The 24,179-nt window shown below is 31.2% G+C and overlaps 2 protein-coding genes across 2 annotated transcripts; one reads left to right on the top strand and one right to left on the bottom strand.

Annotated features, from left to right (window-relative positions):
* The first annotated feature begins 19,631 nt into the window (after positions 1-19,631).
* LOC143197052 (uncharacterized) lies at positions 19,632-22,314 on the top strand. The gene is made up of 3 exons (XM_076405136.1): positions 19,632-19,767; positions 20,145-20,451; positions 20,525-22,314. Exons 2-3 carry the CDS (start codon positions 20,152-20,154, stop codon positions 21,716-21,718), a joined length of 1,494 nt encoding a protein of 497 aa, XP_076261251.1. The 5' UTR covers positions 19,632-19,767; positions 20,145-20,151; the 3' UTR covers positions 21,719-22,314.
* Positions 22,248-24,120, bottom strand: LOC143197053 (mitochondrial import inner membrane translocase subunit TIM50-C). Its single transcript, XM_076405137.1, has 5 exons — positions 23,937-24,120; positions 23,576-23,880; positions 23,365-23,518; positions 22,983-23,309; positions 22,248-22,933 (listed from the first exon to the last, which is right to left on the bottom strand). The coding sequence occupies exons 1-5, from the start codon at positions 24,073-24,075 to the stop codon at positions 22,737-22,739; spliced, it is 1,122 nt and encodes a 373-aa protein (XP_076261252.1). The 5' UTR covers positions 24,076-24,120; the 3' UTR covers positions 22,248-22,736.
* Positions 24,121-24,179: the final 59 nt, after the last annotated feature.

The raw sequence follows: 24,179 nt of genomic DNA, 5'->3' as shown, positions 1-24,179 counted from the left end.
ACTGTCATCGCGCACATTTAACTGTTTGTCGAGTGCATTGGGATGCACTAATAGTTTTTCAGAGTACGTCGCACTAACACTCCGAATCACACTCGTTATGGGTTCTATGGGGATATCGCGCTGAATCAGTTTGTTGAACACGTAATATGGGGCATCCACGATGACTCGCGACACTTTATTCCGGAATCTCTGGAGAATATCTCTGTTAAACTTGCTAGTAGTACCCCACAGTTCAGTACCATAGGTCCAAATGGGCCTAAATATTAACTTACACAGCAAAACCTTGTTATCTAATGATAATTTAGATTTACACTCTATCATCAGCCACTACATTTGGTTTAGTTTAAGCCCAAGCTGTTTGCGTTTTGTAACTATATGTTTTTTTCATATCAAACGTCGATCGAAATGCATTCCCAGATATTTAACGTTGTCTGCTTTCGGAAGTCCATAATTATTCAATTTTACTGAGGTACATGTTCTTCTACAAAGAGTGAATGTCACATGAATAGATTTTGTTTAATTTGCTTTGATACGCCACGTTTTCAACCACAATTCGACTTTGTTAAGATGAAGTTGGAGGTTTCTTGTGGCTGATATTGGATATTCGTGTGGTGATAAAACCGCTGTATCGTCAGCATATGTTGCAACAGTAGTGTTTCTTGAAGTCGGTAGGTTTATTACCATTTATTATACATTAAATATAACATTAGTCCAAGAACACTGTCCTGCGGAGCACCCGAATATATTGGGTGTAGGTCAGTGTATTCGTCACCCTGTTTGACAATAAAATGCCTGTCTGTGAGATACGATTTCAGCAGTTGAAAGTGCTGGGGCAAAAGCTTTTTCAAATTAACATGCAGTCCAGTATACCACACCTTGTCGAAAATAAATATATTTAAACAACAATTTATAGTTGAATATCCTAACATTCAATACTAATTTTTTTAAGTTTTATTTCGAGTCCCTCCTCTTTGATATAGTCCTTCCAATGAAGTTTTGCATCAAGGTTCATCCCAAAGTACTTAGCGTTGTTACTCTGTGTGATAATACCGTTATTCATATTTATTATTATACGAACACTTTGATTCTCCCTATCTGAGTCCACTTATTTATATTATTACTTGCGTGCTGCAGTGTCTCCAATAGCAGTATCAAATTCAATAAATGTATGTCACATATAGAATAGGTAAAGAACAGGACAAAACAAACGTTTCTTTCGTTGTTGAATAAGCTTTTTGTCTAATTCTAAACAACCTGGCCGACATGTAGAAGTATTTCTCAAATTTTCCTTCAAAAAAATTATTGGTTGGGTGGTTCAATAAGGTTCTTAAGGGCAACACAATTTTATAGATAGTTACTAATAAAATTATTTGAAAAAAAATATGTTTCATACGAAGAAATGATTTTGTTTAACAAGATCTATTCGTGTTATAAGCGCCAGGTTTAAAAAAAGTCCACTGAAAGAGAATGAACCAAAAAAAAAACAAAATGAAAGTGAATTTTAATCGGATTGGAATCAAAAGAGAGTCTACATAAAAAGCACGTAATAATCAGTTTTTAGTAAGGACACTTTACACGCTAAGAAATTAAAATAATGCGCAGCCAGACTATGAACAGCCGGTTAATAACAACCACGACGCAGATGCCCGTGGCCAAAAAGGAACACGCGATTTAGTTGAAATTTGGAAAATTATAGGTTAATAATGCTTGAGACATATTGATGATGGCAACCCCCTAATATATATAATACGTTATACCTACCTATCTAAACCGTAACCCTCTCAATATTCGAGCTATTTTACATAGTTTTGTCTCCTCTACTCCGCATCATCTCACCAAACTAGAATTATACCTTAATAGGTTTGTGATATATTCATAATTCTTTTTTCGCCTTTTATTTTTCAACTAACAATAAAGACGGTCTCATTTTCATTATTTGCATAGTTATTTTTTCGGGATTTATATTATAGATCACTGAATAAGTCTCATAAGATCCTTAATTCAATTCAAATACGTGTCAAAATGTCATAGTATTCTATTTTTAATCGACTTCAAAAAAGGAGGAGGTTTTCTTCGTCAGTTATAGACTGACTTTTCTTTATCTTTTTTTTAATTCTTTTTTTTATTCGAAAGAGAACGACGTGATCCCATTTGAACCAAATCAGGATCTGTTGACAGGAAGGCGGGAAATCGAGGGAAGTGCTCATATTTCAAGGGCGTGTACAATGTTTTCACATGTTTTTTATCTATAATAATCATATATTTGTGTATAGTGTTACTGCTTAACTGACATGACTTTCAATTAATAACCATATCATATGAGACGTCGTAGAAACGTTGTAGGCAACTGTTTCTATGATGTAATGGTTCGAACGTTAAGCTCACACGCGGAGGTCGCGGGTTCAATTCCCAACAGAGCAGCAATTTCTTTTGTTCTAGTTTGGTTAGAACATTTGTCAAATCACCTAGACTGCTTTTACTTGGGCTATCCACTGTAATACTCAATAAAATATCTGCGTAATTTGTTGAGTAAATTTATAACACTAAAAAAAGAAGAATAAAATATTTTTAATAAAACAATTGAACCGACTTTAAAAAATAAATAAGGAACTCACTAAAAAGTAAATGATGATAATGTAAATGTGGATAGGCCACCACGCGTTCACCAACAATAAGTTAAAAGGTTGGCAACGCCGATGGATTGGTACCATGCGGTTCCACGCTATAAAAGACCATCACGACGACGTCTCGCTCTCTTTTTTCTTTTCTCCATCCCCTTGTAACAGTACAACTTCCACAGAGCTACCGTACTTCCTCTACATAACCTAATATCTTGTCAATTCTCCCGCCGACCACATGTATACATTACAAGTTAAAATAAACAAGTTTTGATCCAACTAGTGTTTGTAGTTCTCGTGCAAATTCCTTCCAAAAATAGTAGTGAGTGTTCGGACAAGCAACCGCGTCGACAGTCCAGTGATATGAGTGAGAGTTACTAGATATTTCCTTCCAATCATCAAGTATCATCAGAAGCAGATTTATCAACATGTGACAAGATGTACTATGTGGCGACCACCACAACCCTTTAGGCCACCACGAATTCATCAACAAGTACAAAGGTTGGCAACGCCGGTGGATTGGTACCATGCAGTTCCAGGCTATAAAAGACCATCACGACGACCTCTCGCCCTCTTTTCTTTTCTCCATCCCCTTGTAATAGTACCACTTCCACAGCGCTACCGTACTTCCTCTACCTAACCTAATATCTTGTCAATTCTCCCGTCGACCACTTGTATAATTTAACATTGAAATAAACAGTATTTCTTCAATCAGTGTTTTCAGTTCTCGTGCAAATTCCTTCCAAAAATAGTAGTGAGTGTTCTGACAAATAATCGCAGCGGCAGCCACACATTTCGACCGACTGACCGACCCTACGAACATTCCTACAACTATATTGTATAGCGTCCATATTATTTTATCTTAAAAGAAAAAAGCTGCTGATCGTTTACTGCTAGAAATTTACGATGTGCCTGATCTTCCTTAAAACCATGTGAGGAGTGATTTAGAAAATTCAAAAGTGGTGATTTCGATCATCAAGACAATGAACGTTCTGGTAGAACGCGAAAATTTTAAGTTGCGAAACCGCAAGAGTTATTGGATGAAGACCCAACTCAATCTCAAAATCAATTGGCCAAAGCACTAAATGTTCCCAAGAAACAATTGGCGACCTATGAGGAGTAATGGATAAGATCCAAAAAATGGGAATAGTGAAATAGAAAATCGAAAAATCGCTTGTGAAATGTTGCTTGAAAAGTATGATCGGAAGTTATTTCTGCATTGAATAGTGACGGGAGATGAAAAGTGGATTTATTTTAGAAACCATAAGTGCAAAGAATCATGGTTATTACCTAGGGAAGCCGGCAGATCGGACTCCAAGACGAACTCGTTTTGGTCGCAAGACAACGCTCTATATTTGGTGGGACCATAGTGGCGTGGTATATTACAAATTGGTTATTAACATAACAGTTATCGCCAACGACAACAAATGATCAACTTGAATCATGCATTGATCGAAAAACCTTCAGAAAGAGACCCAAAGACACGTTGAAGTGATTTTACAGCACGATAACGTGCCGTCTCATAAAGCAAAACCGGTCAACGAAGCATTGAAAGCAATTAGATGGGACATATTATCGCCGTACTCTCCAGGCCTTGTCCCGTTCGACTATCAACTTTTCGCATCACAGGACACGCGCCCGTTACCGAGCAGCACTTCGCCAATATCGAAGAAGTTAGAAATTGGTTCGATGAATGATTTTAATCAACAGTTTTTTTTGGGATGGCATCCATAATTTGTATAAAATCAAATAGCCAGTAATTTGAACAAACAAATTTATTCAATTTTCTTGAGTATTATGTAGTTTTTTTTTCGAAAAAACGGTAATAACTTTTCGTTACACTTGGTATTAACTAAAACTACTCATGTAAATGATTTGATTCTGAAATAAAATGTAGGAAAATACCGCTAAAATTATTATAGTAGTTGCCTCAGAGGGTGGGCTCTTTAAGACTGAAGTTAACAAGCTTATAAAGTTACCCCTTTCATGTATTTACGCCACAATGGGCCTGTCATATTTCGTAATGGACATTTACTAAAATATTTTCCGCAATATGACCAATAATAGAAGTTTAGTCTTTTACGTTTGAACCGAATTTTACCTGGTCAAATTTCAACCTATTCCCTTCTTTGTGATGGTCATTACAACCGAGATATTATGTTATTAAATTTGCCTGTATTTATTTAATTTTATTAATAATAATTACGGCTTACATATAAGCATTATTTAAAAAAGTTTGTTAGGCCTATAAATTAATATTAAAGGTTTTTTTTAATTTGAATATTTATTGTGAAAAGTCGATCAAAATTTACGGATTCCACTTCGAAAGAAGGAAAGATACATTAAGACTATCTACGTACCGTAGCATTTTTTTTGTATCAACATAATTGAAGTGCTGCACGACTCATATGTCGTAATCAAAAGGAGCAGGATCTGGAGAATACGGGTTGGGAGAGCACTTTTTAATATTTCCAAGTATGTTTTCACCAGTTTTCTAACATGAGGTCGAGCGTTGTCATACTGAAGAATAATGTTGTTGTGTCTTTGCTCGTATTCCGGTCATTTCTCGCACAGTGTTCTACTCAAACCAATCAATTGTACTCAGTATTGATGCCCATTAATGATTGCATCTAGTAATCCGTTTAAATCATCGTCTTCAAATGTTGTTGGCTGCCCAGAACGCTTTGCCTTCGGTGTGAATAGCGCCACCTTTAAATAAAATATTAAATTTTTATTATTATTATTAATTGAAATATCCTTGTGTCATCTAAATACGTAAATTGACATAATAAGTATTCCTTCATATGATTTTAAAAATTGTATTCCTTTAAAAGTAATATCCGGAAGTTCCATTAGACCTACAGTATTGGACTAACAGTTTCCTTTTAAATAATTGTATTAAATTATGTTTGTATTGAAAAATTACTCGCTGTTTTTATACATTTCATATATTTAATAGCATCACGTTAGACAAAAAGCAAAACACATTAGAACCAAAATAAAACAATTATACTGGTTAGTCGGAAGATACTCTTAACTTGATCTAAAATCAAAGAGGTTGATCTATGGTACAATTATAAAGCCAATTTAGACCTATGGGGTGCAAATATGGGGTTGCACTAAAAATTCAAATCAACTAGTCATACAACGCTGTCAAAACAAGGTTCTTCGATTGGTTACCAATGCCTATCGCTATGTAACTAATGAAGAACTGCACCATGAGCTGGAAATCAAATGGATTTGCGAAGTTATCCAAGATTTCGCCTTGAAATACGAGAGAAGATTACTAAATCATACTAACGTGGAAGCAATACAACTGCTGGACAGCGCGCAGGATGTCAGGAGATTGAAACGAAGAAAACCATACGAACTTATATAAAGTATATACATTTAGTGTAAACTATAGCTATAAGTTAATAATTAATAAATAATTATAATTTTATAATTGAGGAATAATCCAAGTACATAGAAAAAGTAGTAATAAATTAATTGTAAATTAAGATTGTACGCTTATCTAATAAAGATGTTATAAAAAATATATATATTTAATATCTGATAGAGCTAACATCAAGATGATCTCGTTTCGTCAACCGTTTCGTATGAGTCACGTTTTTTTTCGGTAAATTCAATATTAGATTATATTTTAATGACCCTGTTCATACTAATATTCAGTGCAAATGCAACACGCTAAAATATTTTTAATAAAAATCGTAAAGTTAATATTTAACAGTAAAAATGCTAACGAATTTTACTGGCAAGAGGGGGGCCTTCATTATCTCGTTACTGTTTAGAGTAACTGCTTAGAGACGCAATATGTTCTGCCTATCTTCGGAATTTTCAATCAGTGTAATAATAAGCAGAGATTTCAAATTTATCAAAACAAGCAAAGCACTAAAAAAACGTTTGTCGGTTTATAACCTCTTATCACTACTGTTTTGAGGAATTTTGCATACGTTTGACAACCGACTTTGGCAGGCTAGTTCGATTACAAACTTTGAATAGATTAAAGTATATCAAAAGAAGTTTTGTACAAACGTTATCAAAATGTTTAATGTATTGCCTGTCACAATTTGTAAATTCGTTTTAGAATCAGACAATATTTTAATTCTCATTTTATTCTAGTTTAAAAGAGACACAATGCTGTCTATTAGTTCGAACACACGAATGAGAGAGTTTGACACTCGTCCAGTTGTCAGACGTATGAAAAATTCTTGAAAGCAGTAGGAATAAGAGGTTATAACTCTAACCTATAAACTATTATATCTGTATGATTAACTGTAGTTTTTAGATGCGCTGTAATGTTAAAATAAATAATATTTGATAATATTTTTATTCAATTATTTTATTTGGATTAGAATTTTGTTGTATATCAAAGACCAACTGAACTGATGCGGCAACATTGCGACGTTTTGACGTCACAAATGTAGATGATGTATGTACAAAATCGCTTTGAATAGACTATATATACTTATTTCCCAATAAACTTGTACGCTAAATTTTTATTATATCAATACATGAAGGTAATCTAAATTTGACATTTAACTGTGCGGACAGTAGCTTTTAAAGGATTGAAAATACATTTTGCAATTTCACGAGAAAAAGTGAAGGGGGGATTGTTGAAATAAAAGGTCAGTAAGTAGTTTCTTCGGGCTTTGGCTTTTACATTTTTATTCATCCTATGGGAACCGTAGCCTCGACTCGTCGTCTGACTGGACAAAAAGGAAATAAGAAATTTAAAGTGACAGGCTATGAAAACGGGGATTTCTCTAAGTCTGTGTCCTATGTCAATTTGATCGACGAATATATAAGGGTGAAATCCTTTCTATATTCAAAAAACACTGTTTTAATATCGATTTCATTCCCCCTTTGTTGTTTTATATTGAATTTGAATATATCCCGTCATATATTTTCTTGTTAAGAAGTACAAAATTGCAATTACATTTTATTGTCAAGAAACAGTGTTGTTTCTTATGATTTTTTTCACCCTCTGTCAACAAGAGACGTTATTTCAGTGTTGTACATCTTTTTTTCCTGAAACCATTTGTTTCAAGAAGTTAAAATTTCGGGCTGATAACTTCTTCATATACAAGATAAATATTTCGTCGAAATTTCATTTATTTGGCTCCGACGAGCATCAAATTATTTCTCACACTCACAAAAAAGGTTTGAGAAACAATGATTTAAGTCTACTGAGAACATTAAAACTGAAATGAAGAATCCAAAAGGGATTATCTTGAAGATGAAATAAATTTAGAAAAACCAATAATATTTCTTTAAATGCCAAGTGACATAAGAACACGAAGCTCCATAAGTAATAAAAATAAAGTGAATCCTGATCTGTTGGTTTCTTTTTGATGATGATATTTGAACTCCAGTTGTAAGTATCTTTGAAATTATTTTTGCTGCATTATGTATTTTTAATAAATATTAATAATGACCCTGACAGTTTCTCTGTACTCCCATTTTCTTTCCTTATTAGTCAGTACGTCTTTCTATGATCTTAATAATAATTACGGCTTACATATAAGCATTATTTAATAAAACTATGTTAGGCCTATAAATTGATTTTAAAGGTTTTTTTAATTTGAATATTTATTGTGAAAAATTGATCAAAATTTACGGATTCCACTTCGAAAGAAGGATGTATCTTTTAAGACTATCTACGTATCGTAACATATTTTTTTTGTATCTACGTAAGTGAAGTGCTGCACGACTCATATGTCGTAATCAAAAGGAGCAGGATCTGGAGAATACGGGTTGGGATAGCACTTTTTAATATTTCCAAGTATGTTTTGAAGTTTATCTTGAAGATGAAATAAATTTAGAAAAACCAATAATATTTCTTTAAATGCCAAGTGACATAAGAACACAAAGCTCCATAAGTAATAAAAATAGAGTGAATCCTGATCTGTTGGTTTCTTTTTGATGATGATATTGGAACTCCAGTTGTAAGTACCTTTGAAATTATTTTTGCTGCATTATTTATTTTTAATAAATATTAATAATCACCCTGACAGTTTCTCTGTACTCCCATTTTCTTTCCTTATTGGTCAGTACGTCTTTCTATGATCTTAATAATAATTACGGCTTACATATAAGCATTATTTAATAAAACTATGTTAGGCCTATAAATTGATTTTAAAGGTTTTTTTTAATTTGAATATTTATTGTGAAAAATTGATCAAAATTTACGGATTCCACTTCGAAAGAAGGATGTATCCTTTAAGACTATCTACGTATCGTAGCATAATTTTTTTGTATCTACGTAAGTGAAGTGCTGCACGACTCATATGTCGTAATCAAAAGGAGCAGGATCTGGAGAATACGGGTTGGGATAGCACTTTTTAATATTTCCAAGTATGTTTTGAAGTTTATCTTGAAGATGAAATAAATTTAGAAAAACCAATAATATTTCTTTAAGTGCCAAGTGACATCAGAACACAAAGCTCCATAAGTAATAAAAATAGAGTGAATCCTGATCTGTTGGTTTCTTTTTGATGATGATATTGGAACTCCAGTTGTAAGTACCTTTGAAATTATTTTTGCTGCATTATTTATTTTTAATAAATATTAATAATGACCCTGACAGTTTCTCTGTACTCCCATTTTCTTTCCTTATTGGTCAGTACGTCTTTCTATGATCTTAATAATAATTACGGCTTACATATAAGCATTATTTAATAAAACTATGTTAGGCCTATAAATTGATTTTAAAGGTTTTTTTTAATTTGAATATTTATTGTGAAAAATTGATCAAAATTTACGGATTCCACTTCGAAAGAAGGATGTATCCTTTAAGACTATCTACGTATCGTAGCATAATTTTTTTGTATCTACGTAAGTGAAGTGCTGCACGACTCATATGTCGTAATCAAAAGGAGCAGGATCTGGAGAATACGGGTTGGGATAGCACTTTTTAATATTTCCAAGTATGTTTTGAAGTTTATCTTGAAGATGAAATAAATTTAGAAAAACCAATAATATTTCTTTAAATGCCAAGTGACATAAGAACACAAAGCTCCATAAGTAATAAAAATAGAGTGAATCCTGATCTGTTGGTTTCTTTTTGATGATGATATTGGAACTCCAGTTGTAAGTACCTTTGAAATTATTTTTGCTGCATTATTTATTTTTAATAAATATTAATAATGACCCTGACAGCTTCTCTGTACTCCCATTTTCTTTCCTTATTGGTCAGTACGTCTTTCTATGATCTTAATTTTCCCAGTCAAAGCAACTGCGGCCAAATCACAATGACTTGTCAATATGTCCCAACATAATTTAAGTTAAACTAATCCACCCTTTAAGTGAAACATATTGCCCACCCTATACAAAGTAAAATTCAGTAAATTATTAAAATTTACACATATAAATCAAGACGTAAAATGGACAAAATCTATTTAATAAGAAACCTAGCCGAAAAAAGTCTATGAATGAAATTTTAAGGAGTAATATATATTGATAGAGCGATAAGAGCGAACCGAGGCTTTCCGATGTCATCAGTTGGTGTGATATATAGGCTCATATTTCACACAGAGACACTGGACTTTAGCAGAGATGATATCTGGCACTTCCGTAGCAAAGCAGTCGGTCTTAGTGGAAAGAGAAGTAGTTATTTACTGGCCATAAAGTCTTACTTATAATTTATATAGATAATACACGTTATCTAGCTTGTGTAGTGTATTTAACGCTGTGTTGTCCTTTTATTGGTTGGGGTAAAAATACCCCTTCTTGGAGGTATACACGAATGTTTCTTAGTAAAGGGTAAATATTATTCATAATACATTTTGTGTCCATCATATATCATATATAAGAACGTATATTTATCTAATATATGATATAATAACATTAAAATAATCAAACAACAATCATCAATAAAACATCAAAGGTATAGTTAGAACTCCATATACGAGATTAGTTCCTGTAGTTATTTCATTATTCCATAGAGTTTGCTGGACGCATTCACCATTAGTAAATTAATAAAAATAGTTAATTAATAATAATTAATATTAATTAATTAATAATAATAATAATTAATAATTAAATTAATCAAGACAACTCAAAAATCTATATAAATATATATATATATATATATATATATATATATATATATATATATATATATATATAATGCTAATTTGTTTATAACTATATATATATATATATATATATATATATATATATATATATACTGCATTAATATACATGTAAGACGAGTACGGGAGTAATATATCAGTATGTATTTCCCAAATTAAAATAAAACTAAACTATTTAAGTTTAAATTAAGATTAATAACTTATATACTATCAAATTTCAGTATCGTTATATATTATGAAAGTGTAAAAATCGTTACTCTCGCCGGGAACCGAACCCGCGACCTCCGCGTGTGAGCTGAACGCTCTAACCACGACACCATAGAAGCAGTTCCCTACAATATTTCTATGGCTTTTCATATGATATGGTTAGTGGTTAAAAAGCAAACTGAACGGTTTTTGAAATGAACAACTTTAGTAAGCAAACCCTTACTAAAACTCCTCACAAAATCTCCTGAAGGGTATAGCGGTCCGGTCACTGCTTTTATCATCAGCTTACCTAAATAACTTCAAAGTATACAATTGACAGGTCACACTGATTATAGCGACCCTCCAATTTTTCGATACCATTTTTGTAGTACGATTTGTCTTTTGTTTCAAAATAGGCCTCAGTTTCGGCGATGACCTCTTCATTCGGCGAAAATTTCTTCCTAGCGAGCATTCTTTTGAGATCTGAGAACAGGAAATAGTCGCTGGGGGCCAGGATCTGGAGAATACGGTGGATGAGGAAGCAACTCGAAGACCAATTCATGGATTTTTGCCATAGTTTTCACTGACTTGTGACACGGTGCATTGTCTTAGTGAAGCAGCACTTTCTTTTTCTTCCAATGCGGCCGTTTTTCGGCGATTTTATCCTTCAAACGGTCTAATAATGCTATGTAATAGTAGCTGTTGATGATCCTTCCTGTTTCAAGATAGTCAATGAAAATTATTCCATGCGCATCCCAAAATACAGACGCCATAACATTACCAGCCGACTGTTGCGTTTTCCCACGCTTTGGAGCGGGTTCACCGTGTGCAGTCCACTCGGATGAGTGTCGATTGGACTTTGGAGTGAGATAATAAATCCATGCTTCATCCATTGTCACATATCGATTCAAAAACTCGGGTTTATTACGCTTAATCATCCAAAAACACTGCTCCGAATCATCAACTCGTCGTTATTTTTGGTCAAAAGTGAGCTCGTGCGTGCACCACTTTGCACAGAGCTTTTTCATAACCAAATATTCGTGAATAATATGATGTACACGTTAATATCTTTAGAGTGTCTGCTATTTCATTTAATTTCATTTCAAAATCATTTTGTGGATTTTTTAAATGTTTTCGTCGGTAAGATCCTCTTTGGGGCGTCCACTGCATTCACCGTCTTCGGTGCTCATTTCACCACGTTTAAACAAAGCATACCACTCCTTAATGGTTGATTTTCCTGGAGCATGTCCGGAAAGTCGGCATCAAGCCAAGTTTTTGCTTCAACTGTATTTTTTCCCCTTCAACAAGCAATATTTTGTCAACACACAAAATTCGTTTTTATCCATTTTTTTCACGCTAACAAAAATTGCTTCACTCAAAATGCTATAATTCACAAACTAATGATCCGACAGGTATCAAATGTATACACGCATCTTTTGAGGGTTAGGGCTAACTAAAAAACATATGAATTTAATTTTATGTGTCATGCCGCGGACTTTTCAATTGACCTTTAAGTTATCTGTACGTCCTCATAATAGTTAAAGAAATGTACTCTAACTCCTAACCTTTGGGGAATTGTGTCTTCCGTCACATCAGCTCAGCAATAACATTATACACAAATATCTGATTATTTTTGATAAAAAAATATGTGAAAATATCTTACACGTCCTAAAAATTTTAGGGTTTTCCTCGATTTCCCCGAATTCCATCATCAGATCCTTACTTGATTCCAATGGAACCACCTCGGAATCGCACTCTTTCGAATAAAAAAAGAATTTGAAAATCGGTTCACAATTTACGGAGAAATCGGTCAACATTCTTAAAAAATATACAGTCGAACATGGAACCTCCTCCTATTTTTGAGTCGGTTAAAATATCTAATCGAAAATATTTAAACACCCTGTATAAAAAACTCATTTTCAACGTATCGGCCTGTCTGTTGAAATATTAAGTGGCCTATTGGAATTCATATTTGGTGACTCCGAATTTCAAATGTCATTTATAAAACTTCAAAAGCGGCATTAATATACCCACTAGTTTTTCATACGTCAAAATACTATGATATATGGTCTGTGTATCTCGCATCGGTAGCTCAAAATGATCTAATGATCTATAGCCTGTATAGGTTCAGTTCTTTCTCCGGCTATTGTGCCCTTGATTTTGTTTGAAATTGTTCTACTCGGGGATTTTCTACTAACTAAACGACTGTCTGTCGTCTTGTGACGTTCCTTTCTTTTATTTCAATACGTAATTACCAATATTAAGATTCGTTAGATGTTATTTCAGAATACTATTTTTTTTATGTACACATAGATTTGCAACCTTTGTTAAGTCAAACAAACAGATGTTTTGGTATATTATAATATATCCACTTTTGAATCCCATCAATTGTTGGGTATAACTGTCTTGTTGGTCGTCCGTTGACTTTTATGGACCTGTTTCAGTCATATTAACAAATTTAACTGCTTCATCTAATTACAAAATAATATACAAATCAAACATATGTTGTATAAATAGCTTTTCTCAAATAAAATTAATATACACAGTTGACTAATAAACATTTTTCTTATAAATTATTTCATTTTTTTAATACATTTCATCACATGAGCTTAAGCACTTATCGAATGTAACAAAATTAAAATTCTCTCACCACTTTTTGACCTTTTAATCATCTTTATTTTTGGAATGGTATTATTGCTACAGTTTTTATTACTAGCAACATTTTGTGGGACACTTTAAATAGCTCCATAATAATCAGCATCAGAGATTATCTACTTTATAGTCAATATTTTTATACTAATATATTTCTTTTTTTAAATTAACTTTATTTCTTTCGAAAGGCTCTATAATGATAAACGGACCACAAGGACATGATAAAATTGTGTTTTAATTTTGCTGCTTTTAGTTTGTTTCTATCAGAGCCATATTAATATTAATTCTGAAGAATAATTAATCTGATTTTATCCAGAAGGTAATAACAATAAATTTTGGTCAATATATTCAAGAGTTCCACACCTTATGCCTTCTATATACAGACAATATACAATAACTAAAATAATTTAGTCCCAAAAAATCAATTTAAATACAACTAAATAAAATCCAAGTCTGATTGAAAACAACACATTAAAGCCAATGAAAGCATGATTAAGAGCAACTTCACTAGTTAACAAATTTTTGGGTTAAACAAGTACAGCACAACAAATACCAAACTGTTTTGATTACTATTTAAATAATTACGTCAGATTGTAAAAATAAATTTAACAAAATTTAATCAAATATAACAGGATATCTCCAAATCATTGTAGTAATCAATAAAATTATGTAAGATTTGTATGCACTTTAATACAAGTGCTATTGTTTATAATACACAACAAAATATATATTGTGTAAATACATGTATATTGTTTGAATGCATGGAATAATGGAGTAAGGATGAATATTAAGTCTGACTGAGATGACATGACAACTGAATTAAGAGAAAATAGATGTATTCAACTGAGGAAATTCAAATGGCATTATTTTAAATAAATAACAGAACCATGCTAATATATATCCCATGCCAGAAGGCATCCGGTTTTACCCAGCCTGGTGTTACTAATCTAACTGAGATAATGTTATCTGTCACATTTTAAAACGGTTGACTATGGATAGTCACAACTACAAACAATCATAAATACAATTATACCACCATATACTAGCGGGCGGGTGATTCGGACCTGCGATTATCACAAACATTAATGGAGCACACTATCGATGATCCGTATTATATCTCTAATGAAGTGATAGAACGCGACATCTCTAGAACCCATAACTAATGTGATTTGGAATGTTTGTGTTAAGTACTTTAAAAGAGTTTTATGCAGCGTAATGAGCTCCCTAATCACCTAAATGTGCGACGTGATAGTGAAGTGTGTAGACTAAAACGCTTAACACCATCCGATCTGATTATAGGCCACATATAGACTTTAGAATAAGATTTAGAATAAGACTAACTAATTAAGAAAATGTTTTACACCAGAGATCACTTAATGAAGTGATTTTTTGCATGTCATGTATATAATATAATCATAAGAAATGGTTATTACCTACTGGATAGATTATTGAACAACTAAGACTAATAATTTTTAAAAAATATGGAGTATACTTTTTACAGATTAGAAATACATTAAAAATGATATGGTAGAAAAACTTGTAAAATTATATAAAAGAGAACTAATATTATATTACAATAGAAAAGTCTATACTATACTCAAGACCAATAAATGAAAATTATATGTGGACTAAGCCTATATAAATTATATTTAGAAATTAAACGGGTTTAATTCTCATTACTTACTCTACAGAAGTTTTGTACTACATTTGTTTCGCTATCTTACTTTGTGTTAGATTACTTTTCAACATTGTTTTGCCATTAATATATACATGATATAATTGGTTTTTTATTTACTAAAATTATATAATGTATTACCATGATAATATTGCCAAATATCAAACAGAGAACCTACCAAAATTCTGATTGAAAACCGGATATAAATCTCTAAATATATATTTAAATGTACACATATTTTGAAAGAACCATATATATACGTAAGTTATCTTAAGTAACAGGGTATTACTCGATATCAGTAAGATTTGATTACGATTCTAATTAATTACAACTGTAATTCAACGTTTTATTATACAAAACTCTCCAAAACTGATAGTACACCCCAATTCCAAGACAAGCAGTTAAATATAGGTGAAGTGTATAGACTAAAACGTGTATTACCCAACTTAAATAAAGATTCCGGAAATAAATTAGATAATAATATTATATAAATCGAATTAAATGCTCAGAAAAAAAATATTAAACCACTAAAGACACTACTTTCTACTGAGCAATATCGACATTTAATTTTATTAAAAGAAATATTGTTATCCAATTACCCAATAATCATTAACTATGGAATTAATCCAATAAAACGATAAATCATTACACCGAAATCGCAATGACATTTGAACAAGGATCATTAAAAAATTGCGTCAACATAAATTATGTCCACGGACTCAAATCCATATAAAATATTGCCCGCTATAGGAAAAGAAGTTCTCATCGTTCATCGCCAAGTATGACCGGATCAAATATTCTCGTCTATTTTTACGACCCAGTGTATAAAGTCCCGCATAGTAAAAAGCAGTTGTGATGGTAGAGGCGTGGTTAATTCTTAGCGCCGTTTGCCGACCAGCCATCAGGTATACCTACGAATGCCGCTCACCTGACGGTTGTGATCTATTCTACAACGTTAATGGCCCCAAGTTCATTTGGTCCACGCATAGTGCTTCACGATGCACGGCAATAACCATAGGCGTGCCTATTTATCACCTATATTCTAAATAAATATTAATTCGATAAAATTCTAGATTTATTTTGTATTAATTTCTGAATAATAACTTTGAATTTAATTATTGTATTACCATTATATTATTTCTGCAATAAAAAATACACGACTTGAAATGTTTAAGGTGAAATCTTGTGTAATTTCATACTAATTTTGCTTACTAATTTCTTTGGTGTCTTAACAACTCCATAACATATTTGAGGCCCATTAGTCCAAATAGGCCTTATAACTGACTGGTAAATAAATCTCTTTGATTTTAGGTCAATTTAGGAGTATTTTCCAAATAACCAATACAGTTCTTTGACTTTTAGTATGATCTTCTGTGTTTTTTACATATAGATGGAATAAAATCGAAACAAATCACATAAACTTGCATAAAATGGACAACGATCAATGATTTTACATATTCCAACAAAAATAGTCTAGCGGTGTTAAATTATATTGTCTTAGAAGACGAATTCACAGCTTTAAAATTGGCAAAGTGTGTAGCAATGGCTCTATAGTGGTCAATATTATCCAAAATTGATTTGTTGATACTAGTTAGTATTTTTAGTTTTGTCAACGATGTCTCTGGGATTATGCGTATGTTTTGAGTTAATCTAATGCATTCTATCTGACTTTGAGTTTGTTACTCACTATTGCTGGTTTTTTTGCGACAATACCAGATATGCCAGAAAATTTTTACCGATTTTTCCGTAAAAAAAAATTCATAATTTTCAAGAAAATGAAAATATTTGTTTATTCGAAATATTGGCTATGTGATGTTTCCCATCTTTCAGGCAATTTTTGGATGCCATCGCAAAAAACTGCTTGTCCTTTGAGCAAAACCATTCATCTTAGAAATTCACCAAGTGATAACCCTACAAAATAAATAAACTTTTCATCACCCGTCACTGCTCGATACAGAAATATCTTCCGATCATACCTTTGAAGCAGCATTTTATAGACGATTTTTCTGTTTTCCATTTGCCCATCTTTCAATTGATGTGGCACCCATCTTCCCATCTTTTGGATTTTCCCCATTACTCGTAATCGGTCGCTAATCATTCCTTGGATTACAATTAATGCTTTTGCCAATTATTTTTGAGTTTGGTTTGGGTAAATAACTCTTTCAGTTTCGCATCTTCAAACCACGCCTCACGTATTTTTAAGGTTAGAGCATGCTCATAAGACGTTTGTACCAGCAAACGATGATGACATTCAGTGGCTTTTTCTTTTAATTAAATAAGAAAAGTAATGCGTGCCGCAAAAGCGCGTTTTCAGGCACGAAACCTGACATTTTCTAAGAGGCATAAATCTATGACGGTGTTATTTTCGCAAAATATAACATATATAGCTTGGAAATTTGACGTCAGTAGAGCAAAATGGCATATGTGCCAAACCATATCATTGCACATTTAGGCTTAGCGGCATCTGTTAGAAAATCTGGTAATGACTTTCCGGTACACCTGGTATAGCAATGATAATTTCATTTAGAGCGGTCTATGATTATCTCGTGTATACACTGAATAACTCAATAAATCTAATAGAAAGCACTTGGTTTATGGACAGAAATGTCAAACCATCAAACTTAACAGTTATGTTAGGTTGTTAATTTTGATACGCATTTTCGCCGATAGATATTCAAAATGCATTCAAACATCTAATACTTTGAATTATCCTAATTATAGTAATATCACGTAGATCTCTTCAATGAAGTATCGATAATAACATATAACACTTTATTTTGGAACATTTGAATGCTATCTGGATATTAGACTGTCCAGCTACATCCTTCAGTGGAATTCAGTACACTCAAATGTCAAATGCATTGCTACCTAGAAATAACTTCAATTTAAAATCTAAATTGTTTTCGTTTTGTGTATAATATGTATTTCCTCTAAGTTAACTGTCGATCTAGATGCATGCCAAGATATTCAACAATTTATTTTTAGTTTCATTACTAGTTTTTAGTTTTTAGGTAGGTAGATTTTGTTTCATTAGTTTTAATACGCCAAGTTTTCAGCCACAGTATAAAAAAAAGTAGTATAAAGTAAGGACTGTTTGGAGGTGTTTTTATTACTAACGTGAGATATCTTAGACTTACTTGTGGTCTGTAGATCAACTGTATACTAGATATAAAATATTTGACCCAGTGGTAATGGAGTTAGTAATATAGTTGTTGTGTGTTTATAATGAGTATTCATAAATCAACCAGATCTGTCATTAAACCACTTTCAAAGAAACTAAGATAGTGATAGAAATGTATTTCATCAAAATACAATATAAAATATTATTATTGTTTAGTTGTTTTAAATTCACGGAACGAAAGTCTAGATGTGTCATCAGTTAACTATAACTTCCTTAGATGAATTTACAATATTTACAATATCTTGACGATTCACTGAAATATGATTTAAAAAACGTAGAAATAAAAAACGTAGAAGTTGTAGTAGCTTAATATGAACACCCAATAAAATATATATCATATTAAATTGCGACACCAAATATCATTTCGTCGTTAAGTTGTCGACGCCTCTGGTAAATGGAGCCTGAAGTCGCTGCCGCTAGCTGATTGTCCTTTGTTTCATTCCGCGTTTTCTGTATTGCTGCTTTTAATTGAAGTTTCCTGTAAAAAATAAAAGATGCCTCGGTCTTACCGATTCATACGGGGTGCTTAAACCACCCATAAATAAAACATATTAACAAAAAGAACAGTACGTCTCTAAACATGCACGTTTGATTAATTACTTGAGATGAAACCATAGTTACCAGTGTTTCTAATATAATACATAGCTTTTTTTCTGTCTTATCTTAGTTAATTCATCAAAGATTTACTTTCATATCACAACTTTCATCCCGTGAGAAGATCGATTTACAATCACCTTCACCAAATCTTGGGTATTCGTTATCCATGAAATTAAAAATATTTTTTATTTTGTGTTTATGCAACTAGTAAAAAGAGCTTGTTGTATTTTCGAACTTTTTATTGATTAAAGCAAATTTACGTTGTTATAATATAGACCGATCAATTATAAATAGTAAGTTGCATTAGTATAAATATGAAATAAAATATTAACTAATATATCCGACAGCTGCCATCTAGCGCTCCCTTGTAATAACAGATTGTATCTGTGGCGCCATCTGTGATGTGATATACTAAACAATATTTTACAGAAAACTAATGTGATATGATTAGAATTAATAATACTATATTTAAAAACATATTAAAAGGAAATACAACTTAAAATATCTATACAAATAAATTTAATTATAACTATTAGTCTTTACAATAAAAAATACCTTGGCATATTTTCATTTATCTTAAATTTTACTTTCACTAGAATCTTTTGTATCTCAACTATGACGTAAGTCAGAAAGAAACAGTCGAATACCTAAAGCACTGTCAAAACATTCTACTGTTTGCATTTTTATATTACTTTATTTTGTTGTGGCGTGTTAATGGGTGTGTTATACGTATATTTGGTATCAAAACAGTCAATACAATACGTAAGTATCTAATTATTAGCTTAAGTGATTGTTATAAATTGATAAACATTTTATTTAATTTCAAAGTAATAATCTAACAACATTTGATTTTAATTTAAACATCTAACATTTGAAATTTAAATACTTATTGCTTAAATTTTTTTTCGTAATTATGACGGCATAATTTAGCAGCCAAAAAGTAAAATCTTGTTATATACAATTTTAAAAATCGTATTACAAATACGCAAATTAATGTTTTTTTTAATTACTGTAACTCATGACATTGCATATTTATTTTTGGATGTTTTGTTTTCTGTATATATATATATATATATATATATATATATATATATATATATATATATATATATATATATATATATTTCTATTATTTTTAGTAATACCATGGATGATGATAATGACCCATCCAATTGGATATTAGTTGAAAAAAAAGATTGTTTTGAGGACAAGAAAAATAAACTGGCAGCAAGTAACACCACCATCCAGGAATCAGATCATGAGTCTGATAGCAGTATCAGCATTCTCAGTGACTTTCCAGGTGACAGTTTTTCAGAAGAAGACACCATAAAATGTAATAATGAAAACAGGCAGCATAATGTTACTGAACTGCTAATGACAAAAGAAGAGGAAGTTGCTATAAACAAAATTGTAGATGAAATACAAGATGAAAATGATCAAATAAAAGTAAGTTAAGGAATATCATTGATATAATTAATGTATTTATAATAATATTGATATATGAATCATAAATTTATAGGATGACAGCATCTCTCCAAACTCTGAAAATTCTATTAAGCAGTGGACATTTGTAGGTGATAAATCAAAGCTACAATTAAACGTCAAGGAAAAACCTTTTTTTCTTGATTGTTCACAAGAACCCATTTTAGAAATATCAGATATTGATACTGAAAGTATCATCAATGGTCCAGAATCTAAGGCACTTATTCAACAGGAACCTAGAAATGTTTCTGTCCAATGTAATTTGTCTAGAAATGGAATGTTTGTAATATTTATAGTTTTATGCACTTCTATTCTCCTAAAATTTTATGTTGACCAAACTGATATTGATCATTATCCCAGTAGCCCAATTCTGGATAATATACCAGCCGCTGACAAGGATATTGTAACATCCTGTATGCGAAAGCAAAAAACAAAAGCCACTGCAGATGGTTTCATAGAAAGATGTGTTATTAAACACCTAAAAAAGAAGAAAAAGGATATCGTTAAGAGTATTAAACTATATTTAGAAATACACGAATGGATTTTGGAGAAGAAAATTAAAGAAAAAGAGAATGAGGTTTTTAAAAAATGGGAAAGAAGAGCTTACACTGACAATTTAAAAAAGGAAAATATAAAAATGAAGAGGCAAAATAAAAATTCTGCAAAAAACACAGAGAACAAGAAAACAAAGAGAGTACATTTAAAAGTAAATAATTCTGATTCGAATAAAATTAACAAAACTCGAGTAAAGCAAAAATGGAAAAACGAAAAATTAAATCGGAAAGTTAATCAATTAAAAAAAAAGTTGAAGAATAATTTCAAAGTGAAAATAAAACCTAACCAGGACGATATATATGATGAAACTGAGTTAAAAGATGAATTTAAACAAATTTTTTCGAAAATCTCATTGAAATATGGTAAACATAATAAAAATGCAGCTGAATGGTATGTGAAATATAATCCTGCCGAAAATGATATTGTAATTATAAATATTACTGATTTGGCAAGTGAGGATTTTGTTGTAATGCGTAATGGTAATAATAGTCTTGATGGGTCATGGTATTTTAATTTATATAGGTTGTCTCGATCAAACTTTAGGAAGATAGGAGTAGATTCTCATATATATATGATAAATCAAATTAGAAAAGGCAGAAAAGCCAAATGGTATTTTGAATATATGACTGCGAGAGATGATTATAGACGTTTGTATTCCAGTGTATATGATTTTTAGTAATAATATGAAAATTATGTTTGATTAAGAATAAATTTGGCATATATTTTCCCCTTTAATATTATAGGGAAGAATGTCACCTATACATTACTACCTCCTCCACTTAATTCTTTGTAACACATAGTTGATTAGTTAACAAAGAATCCTATTGTGGTAGGTCTAGCAAATGTTAACAAAACATTGGCCTAATAACATTAATGTTTTTAAGAAAAATCGACATTTATTTTATTATCTAGGAATTGGAAATGATGAGGAAAATTATTGATTTAGCTACCTGTATAGATAAATTATCTATTTTTATATATGTAAATGGAAGTTTTGCTAAAATTACCACTTAGGCAAACAAATGTTGTTTCTGACAGAGATTGTGATTATAGTTTTTAAGGCAGAAATGGACACAAGCATACTCTGATACACTTGTGATTAGTATTGAACGGTTCCTATATGTATGTAAGGTATTGTCAGAGATAGCCAACTTTGTGGTGTTTGTATATTTTAAATATAACCGTTTACCTAAATTATCGAAAAGTATTGTCTTGGTTATTGGACTATAGTTTATATTTATAAATCATAAATATTTTTTGTTTGAGACTAAATTGTTTTATTTTACTCTCCTTAAATATTATTACTGCTATTAACAATCAATTGTTATGTATATATAACACAATCCATATATATTAAACTAAGGAAGGAAATTAAAATATTTGACTGTTAAAGAACTATGAAATTAATTAACAAAAAATATGTGTGTGTTAAAACAAAATATACATTTTATATAGTTTATATAAAAACAATTAGATACTTTATTAGACACATACAGAGGCATAATAAAATTACAAATATATTAAATGCCTTTACTTGATCTCTGTACATAATGAAATTTGAGAGATTTTATAGTATCAAATGTAGTATTACGTATGCAAATAATTTGAAAAATACTATAATCATGCCATGATACAAATAGCAAAATCATCTTTACATAAGCATGTTTAAAGTATTTTAGGTGATATTAATTAATTCAGAATGATTTCTTTAAAAAACTAGGAGTCCACCTCGAAACTTTACTTTTTTCTTGCTCTTTTTTAGCAGCAGCTTGAGCTTCTAGCTCATCTATAAGCCTTTTTTGTTTCTCTCTAAATGCTTCTATTGGATCATCATATTTGCTGTAAACTTTTAGAACTTCCCTGACATCTTCAATATCATTATCAGCAATAGCTAAAATGAGACATATTAAATCAATTCCTATATAAAATACATTGTGTACTTTTCAAAAAACTAGCTAAATCCAATAAAGAAGTATCACCATCATGGCCTGTCCACCTCTTTAAACAAAATAAGTTTTCTGGATTAAATTTCACATTATTTGAATTCCAGTCAATGCAGATAACTTTGGATAGGTCTCTGTTTAAATTATTTAAACTTTTTACATGATGACCACCTGTAAAATGAGTTGCATCTCTGACTAGCTTGTATGCAATAATGTTTTTAGGATCAATTGCTTCTATTAAGGGAAACACAGTCATTCCCTGTTCAGCAGTGTATATGACTATTTCATATTGGTCTTTAAGTGTTTCAAGAAAATAGTCTAATACTAAAAAACATATATATATATTAATAATTTATATTATTAATCAATATCTACCTACAAGGCCTTTTTTTAAAACGCCATCCTGTATTGTAAGTCCAATCAGGATGAACTAAAACATCAGTTAATTCCAATACCAATGTATATTTTGGCTGAATATATGGATATGGCAATGGATCTGGTAACAATTTCTCTCTTGAAGGCTCTTTTATAAGCTGAAATATGGCTTCAACTTAAATATTCCCTAATATTGTAATAACTATAACATATACCTTCCTGTAATATTCCAATTCTCTGAAAGTCCGCATTAAATATGCTTTAATCAAAGATTTATCAGAAAACTCATCTCGGATAGGAATTCCATCTTCATCTTTATTAGGTGCTCCTAAAGTTACAACAAGATAAGTGCCCAAACATGAAAAACTTACACCAAAAAAGATTAATGTAAGTTTCATTGTACGCCATGAGTGTTCTCTCTGTTTCCTAGCTTCCTCTTCCTCATTTTTATCAGATACTGTCTCTGTTTGTTGTTTAGCGCTACTTAACAAAGTTCCTAGTGGAGTCTTATATTTTGATTCTAAAATACAAACATAACTTCATCATCTAATGTAATTCCCTAAGTTATATTAATACCATTTGAAAAATATCTACAATAGAAATGTTGTGGAAATTGTACTACACTATGGTAGCAATTATCTTGTAGGAAAATGTGAGGTTCTTGTTTAATAATATTATTTAAAATTCTAAGAGATCTTAATGAAGTCCGAAACATCTTCGTGAATTTAAATTTCTAACCTCAACTTTAACCACACTTTTATCATTGACTTGCTCTTAGTGCCATCTTTAGGATTTAATTACTATTATATATAAGCATTT

The sequence above is a fragment of the Rhynchophorus ferrugineus genome, unplaced genomic scaffold, assembly GCF_030347505.1.
Source record: "Rhynchophorus ferrugineus isolate W39M unplaced genomic scaffold, kcgeb_rfMv2 rfM5, whole genome shotgun sequence".
Taxonomy (NCBI): Eukaryota; Metazoa; Arthropoda; class Insecta; order Coleoptera; family Curculionidae; genus Rhynchophorus; species Rhynchophorus ferrugineus.
Note: the sequence above shows the minus strand (reverse complement) of the source record. Positions and strands in the feature narration are given on the sequence as shown.

Excerpts from the sequence above, each read along its gene's own strand:
- LOC143197052 (XM_076405136.1), top strand. The coding sequence starts at position 20,152 with ATGGATGATGATAATGACCCATCCAATTGGATATTAGTTGAAAAAAAA. Across the intron at positions 20,452-20,524 it reads ATGAAAATGATCAAATAAAA|GATGACAGCATCTCTCCAAA; the intron begins GTAAGTTAAGGA and ends ATAAATTTATAG.
- LOC143197053 (XM_076405137.1), bottom strand. The coding sequence starts at position 24,075 with ATGTTTCGGACTTCATTAAGATCTCTTAGAATTTTAAATAATATTATT. Across the intron at positions 23,519-23,575 it reads AATTGGAATATTACAGGAAG|CTTATAAAAGAGCCTTCAAG; the intron begins GTATATGTTATA and ends GCCATATTTCAG. Across the intron at positions 23,310-23,364 it reads GCGTTTTAAAAAAAGGCCTT|TATTAGACTATTTTCTTGAA; the intron begins GTAGGTAGATAT and ends TATGTTTTTTAG.